Here is a 6,994-nt window from a genome sequence, read left to right as displayed (position 1 = left end):
AGTGGTAGTGAGATCAGTCAAATCTCCCGAACTTCTATAGATATTCATTACTGAAAATAACAGATTAAATACAAAGTTTTATCTTAAGAAATGCTTGATAACTATCTGGATATTATAAATATTTTGCATGTGAAATTTCAAAATTTTCTGATGCATAAAAATATTTTTAATCTTAAAATGAATATTACTTTTCATGATAGATAGGCAACATGCGAAAAGAAAAAAATAGACATGAGAAAAACATTGCTTTACAAACCTTAAGACTTAATAAAAGTATTGTAATGTTTACAGATAATATGTCAAATTTTGTTAACATTTGCCTACTAATTTAAAAGTTATAGCATGAAACTATAACAAGCCCATGCTGAATGAGTTTCTAGAAAAAAAATCTGACTTAAGACAAGTTGATGTTCAAGAATATGGTTATTTGTTGATATTCAACTGCCAAGCTTCTTTCTAATTGACAAAATAAGTATGAGGAGTAGTATATTCATGTAAATTATTCGTTTGTAAATATTCTTTTAAGAATTAAAATTTTTATGCTTAACAAAATATATGTAATTTTAAAAGTTCTTTAAGCAATGAAACATCGTTGTTATAGTAGTATGATGTGGACTTTCATAAAAACTAAGGCTTTGATTGAGCAGAGGTCTATATACTCTTTAGTCTCTAAATAAGTTCACTCTTTGTAAATTCACCAGTACTTAAAGTGCATAATTTGAAGTATTATTAACTGGAAAAGAGATGCTGTTACATCTTTAGAGAATTTCTTAGAAAAAAAAACATTATCAGTTGAATGAAAAAAGTAGCTGCAGTAGTTTTCTTTCAATATAATATGTCACAATAATAATAATAATAATGTGTTACTGTTTTGTAGAGTGGTTGTATGTAACAGACTGGAAACTAGATGCTGTCTTGAAGATGAACAAAGATACAGGGGCAGATAAGGAAATCATGGTTACCGCTGAGGAAGGAAATCACTTTTATGGAATTAAAATTTTTAGTGCCAAAAACCAAAAAATAAATCGTAAGGAGAAATACACAAACCACTTTTTTATTGGAGTTTACTGAGGTTGAGTATGTTATATTAAAACTATTTAAGAGCTACAGAATTTTGTTAAAGTCAGTGTTGTCATGTTGAATCATACTGTATCTGATGACTGTGCATTTGGACAATAGCACTGCATCATAATTTCCAATGTAAAAGGCTTGGAATATTGTTTCATATCCAAAGTACACCACCCCTACCTACATACCATACACAATCCAGTGTCCAAATATGAGTGTTTCCTAGCTACAGTTCAACAGCTTTATTGAATAGAAATCCATAAGCACTGGGTTCAGTGACTTGACATGTATTTTTTCACACAGAATAGCATAAATACCCCTTTCATTCTACATCTGCATGATGTATGTGACTATTGAATGGTAGGTGTAGCTGGATGCTTTACCTTGCTGATCTCGTACTCTTCTGGTCTCAATTTCAGATGGAGATCTTTCTTGATTATGTTGCATACTGTTGCTTTGGGCACATGTATGGCTTTTCCCACTTCTTTTGTTCTCATGAATTCTTACCTTTTTAGAAAAAACTACCTCCTACCATGAGGTGTATGACTTGTTGCAGGTCTTTTTCTAGGTGGTCCTGGAACCCAAGTTGATCCATTGCAAATAAGTACAAAGGATATCATTGTCTTGGGAATTCTATATCCTCGATCTGAACACATCTTTATGATTTAAGTGTATGAACATTCTGCATCAGAAAGGGCTGTTACAAAAAGTGATAAATTTTCATTAGCATCACACTGCCTATGGAATATTAAACAGTGTCATAATGTAGTTCAGGTACATGCTGTTCCTCAATGACTGTATTAGCTGTGGTTGACACATGACTTGTATATTTGTATGTTCAAAATATTTTTAATATAACATCCTCACCCTTCAGTATATTGTGCAGCCATTATGAACACATAATAATGTTGAAATAATATTTGGAGTTAAACAAAAAAAGTCTTGAAAGGATGTGTTATGTTTTGCAGACATGCATGTCTCTTGGTAAGGTTTTCTGAAAGTTCTAGTATATTAATGATATAATGATATGTTATAATCCACTTTAATCACTCTACTATGTACTTCATAACTATACCATTCAAAGTTAATAAGTTTAAAATAAAATTGTATGTTGTCATCACATTCATGAGGCATCCAATTTATATATATATTCATATTATAAAACATTTATAGATTTTCATATTTTCCTTTATCAAGCATTTGTTTTTGTACGTTTTGTAATTTTCAGTAAAACAAGGATTGACTGAATTAATATTCAACACTTGAAACTTATGTTAAAGTAAAGAAATAATGACTGCTTTATCTGAATTTTCTTGTAGTTAAAGAATATAAAGTATGTACTAAGGGCATATATGATCATGAAATATATTTATTAATACTTTGTGTTTGCTGTTAAACGTTTGTGATTTTGATTTGTAAAAAAACATGTCATTTGCTTTCTAATACTTGAAAGAGTTATGAATAAAACCTAAAAAATATAGTGTTAAGCTCAGTAAAACCTGAAAATATAGTCTTAAGCTACCAGAGTGCTTAAGAAAGCCTTAAAATACTATTAACTAAGTAATAACATTTTTTATAACCCTGATGCAAGTGTGTCAAAAACCCCAAAAAATACAGGCTTAGGTTTAGGAAAGCTTAAAAATATCACCTAATTAATAACATTTTCTATAAGCCTGATGCAACTGTGTAACAAACCTAAATAAATATAATCTTAGGCTTAGGGAAGCCTGAAAAAAGCACCTAATTAATAACTTTTTCTATAACCCTGTTGCAACTGTGTAAAATGTACTATGAAATAGAGGGTTAATTTTTCTCTTTTGCTGTCAGTAGGTGGTCCATTGCTAAAATAGTAAACAGTAAATAATGCAGTAGTGTTAACCTGATTCTGTATTTCAGTAAAAAAAAAACAATATTTTATAATTGTTTGATTGTTATCCATACTTTATAATCACCATTAATATTGTTGTTGCATTCAGTTTAAAATGTATATATAGTTGTATAATATACACACGCACACACACATCAATGAAGTTGTAATACAAAATTTATTGCATTCTTTTTGTTATCCATACTGAGTTAATATAAGTGTTGTGTTTCTAATTGTACTGTTTCTTTAAATCTTAATTCATCAGAGTAGTTTAAATAATGTGTCATTGTTTTTAGCACATCATCCATGCCATGTAAACAATGGTAATTGTGAGAAGTTTTGTTTTGCTATACCGGTGAATAACCGTAGAGGTCAGAACCTTCACGTTCATTGTGGTTGTCCTTTTGGAGAAAAACTTGGTGACAATAAGATAAACTGTGTATCTGACCCAAACACTGAGCCACCTGTGAATGCTTGCCCTAACTCATGGGACTTCACTTGTGATAACAATCATTGTATTCCTAGTACATGGGTTTGTGATGGTGATGATGACTGCTTGGATAATTCTGATGAAAACCAGAACTGCACCAGTAAGTTTGATCAAAATTATTTTTTATCTTTGAGTATTTAAGGTTTGTGTTTATTTATAAATGATTAAAGAAAAATGTCTGTCAAAAACATTGGTTTGTGCTCATAATGAAAATATATCTTACAGAATTGAGGAAAACAAAGACAGTTTTATGTTTCACAAATATCTTGTTTACTACAACCATGGTTTTGTCAATAAAGGCACCATCAGGTGCAGACTGAATTAGCCGTACCTGAGGATGCCATTACTGGCAAAATGTGGTAATAAATGAGATATTCCTGAGACATACAGTTGTCTTTGTTTTCCTCAATTATATAATTATAGTGTTTCACCAAGAACCAAATGTTTCCAGCATTAATTGTATAAAATCCATTTTATCTTTTGAATTTGTTAAACATAGTAGTGTTGTGTTGAAATTGTAAATGATGTTTAAATATTCATAGAAAAACCATATTAGGCTGTATTTGTACTGGGCAGAATGTTGCCTGCTGATTGGTATGCAAAACTGGATCTGAGGTTTTATAGTCTGTGTTATGTTACCTCTCACCCCCCCCCCCTCTCCAAAAAGAAAAATATATATATATATATTTGTCCTGCTCTTTGGGGATGTGGGTACATTGTAAAAGTGATGGTCAAGTCCCACTATTGGTCTGATAAGAGTATCCCAAGACTTTGCATTGGATGATGTTGACTAGATAACTTCCTTCTAGTATATCACTTCAAAATTAGAGATGGCTAGTGTTGATAACTCTTGTGTAGCTTTGCATGAAATAAAAAACAACAACAACAAAGAATTAATTAGTACTAGATCAGTTACATGTAGATTTGAACTGTTTAGGTCTGTCATCATTAAAACTGTGATGATCTTTGGAATATAAAATGTATTTAAAATGTTTGCCATATTTTTATGTTGGTTACATTAACTTTACTAAGTTTATAACGTTTTTAATAATTAAAAAAATATATAATTATATCACATGAAAAGTGCTTTACCCAGAAGATGAAATACAGTGAGAATAAAAGCTAAAGTTATCAGGGAAGGACAAAGATACATAAAGGCCTTTAGTTATGCTTTTTTTTAAAAAAAAACAGAATTGACCTGTAGCGCAGGAAGATTTCAATGCAGTAGTGGACGATGCATTCCATTATCTTTCAAGTGTGATTCTGAAAATGACTGTGGTGATTACTCAGACGAGGCTGACTGTGGTAACTTTTATTTTGGCCTTTTTGTTTTTAATCACATTAAATCTTGGTAATTTAAAGCATTTTGTGGGATTTTTAAAACGTGCAAGTTTGGATTTGTAGATACATTTTAAGGCAATAAGAGAAATGAAAAATAAAATATGTTTTGGTTATATGAAAATGTATCAATCAATAAAAACTATATTGTGAACATATAATAAAGAATTTCTATGGATCTTCCAGTCTGTAAGAAACTTAATAGTAGTAAATTACAACAATGTATTGAGTAAGAATGGGAATACTGTGAAGTACGTCTACTTATACATTCTGAACATTAAGAATATTTGAGTTATGCTCTACAAAAACTAAATTATTCATGCGTGTATAGGAATTCTGAAAATATAAATATGAAATTCTGAAACGGATAACAATGTTACTAAACTTTGAATTTAAATTCCATTATTGAAGTGAAAATAATGTACTTTGACCAATTTTGTTCAAATGTATACTTATTCATAATGGTGCAGTTTTTACAATTCCAACAAGAAAACACAGTTGAGACAAGAGTGATTTATGGAGTAACATGTATTAATGGTTTGGGTATATCTCTTCATTTTTTAGCCAATGTCACTTGTGAAGCTACTGAGTTTTCCTGTGGTAACGGTCAGTGTGTTCCTCAGTCCTGGAAGTGCGACTCTCAGAATGATTGTGATGATGGCTCTGATGAAGGAGACTTTTGTGGTAAGTGATTTGTATAAAGCACAGCTGTAACTATCCTATCTTTGTTATGCTTTGTTTTGAATGTTGTTAAAAAATAATGTTATTTGACATAATTTTTATAACAACTTATTAAGTGTACTTAAAATCTCATAATGTTTAAATAAGCCACTCTGATTTATAACTAGTGTAAGTAGTGTTATTTCGTTCAGTTAATAAAAAATATAAACTCACTTCAATACATGAAAATTAAACTGTTGGTAAAGCCATTGAAGAATTTTGTATCGAGACATGTTACTTGTACTAGTTCAAAAGTAAAGAACCTCTGCTTATCGTAAAGACATCAATAGGGAGATTTATTGGTAAGCCATTTTTCTACATCATCTCATCTTTCCAGTTCATTTCATTCCAGACTTTTATATTTATATTGTTGTTGTTTTTTTGATAACTTGTACAGTCAAGAGGACCTGTGCATATTACCAGTTTACTTGTCCAGCATCAGGACACTGTGTTCCACAAAGCTGGGTTTGTGATGGAGACAATGACTGTTTTGATGGAGCAGATGAGCAGGGCTGCACACCTATTACTTGTCCATCAAGTCAGTTTCAATGTGGTGATCATAAACAGTGTATTCATAATAGTTATCGTTGTGATGGTGTTTCTGATTGTCAGGATGGATCAGATGAACTAGGATGTCGTGAGTAGTGTAATACCTTCATTGCTGTTTTCTGATGTAACTTCTTCTTCTTCTTCCGTGTTTGTTTTATAAGTAAAACTAAATTGTTTAGAGAATATGCTTTTGCCATTTCAAAGTATTATACATGTTCAAAAGTATTTTAGGTTGCTGTATATACACATTTATTGTTTGATAATAAGTTATACATATTTATTTTAATTTGATAGGACCTAACAATGGTTATTTTTCCAGAGAAATCTTTACAGATTAAATTACATTTTTTATGAAATGCATCTGCCTGGAAAATATTTTGGTTTCTTTTCCTAGGCCTCTATATCCTCCAGGCAAGTGCAGTTTTTATAAGACTTGTAGGTTTTATGAAATTCTCTTGTAGTGTACTTAACTTGTGAAAATCACTGTTTTATTGCACCATGTGCAGCATCTACAGCAACAAATGATTGTGACCCAGAGAAGTCATTTCAGTGCAAAACTTCTAGAATTTGTATCCCAAAGCTCTGGCACTGTGATGGCAGTAGTGACTGTGAGGATGGGAGTGATGAGCCTGATAATTGTGGTGAGTTTTAAATGTATTGTTAGAGTTTGCAAACAGACCTATGCTTTGAAACTTCTCATAAAAAAATAGAACTTTGTTAGTTTCACGAGGCTTTTGTTTATTTGCAATTTCCTTTTTTCCTGAGATTGTTTAAATACCTTAAATACATTATAGCTGAAGTTTATGTATTTCTTTGACAGCGGTTTTATTTTCGGTACAGACGGAATGTTACACAAGAATGTAGAAGAGAAAAAACAAAACAAGTTTGATGAACGCAACTAAGTGCTATTCAAATTCGATGACGAAGAACCCACTTTGAGACTAATAATGGTTGGAGATGGC

At 31.0% G+C, this 6,994-nt stretch overlaps 1 protein-coding gene across 1 annotated transcript in view; it reads left to right on the top strand.

Annotated features, from left to right (window-relative positions):
- Window positions 1–6,994, top strand: part of LOC106466025 (low-density lipoprotein receptor-related protein 2-like) — a 91,213-nt gene that overhangs the window by 15,278 nt on the left and 68,941 nt on the right. The window contains exons 11-16 of the mRNA XM_013926273.2: window positions 878–1,027; window positions 3,232–3,525; window positions 4,617–4,730; window positions 5,328–5,447; window positions 5,881–6,120; window positions 6,539–6,673. Of these exons, the coding sequence (XP_013781727.1) occupies window positions 878–1,027; window positions 3,232–3,525; window positions 4,617–4,730; window positions 5,328–5,447; window positions 5,881–6,120; window positions 6,539–6,673 (1,053 nt within the window). The remainder of the gene's footprint in view (window positions 1–877; window positions 1,028–3,231; window positions 3,526–4,616; window positions 4,731–5,327; window positions 5,448–5,880; window positions 6,121–6,538; window positions 6,674–6,994) is intronic.

The sequence above is a fragment of the Limulus polyphemus genome, unplaced genomic scaffold (assembly GCF_000517525.1).
Source record: "Limulus polyphemus unplaced genomic scaffold, Limulus_polyphemus-2.1.2 Scaffold2126, whole genome shotgun sequence".
NCBI lineage: Eukaryota > Metazoa > Arthropoda > Merostomata > Xiphosura > Limulidae > Limulus > Limulus polyphemus.
This window is presented reverse-complemented; position numbering and strand designations above follow the sequence as displayed.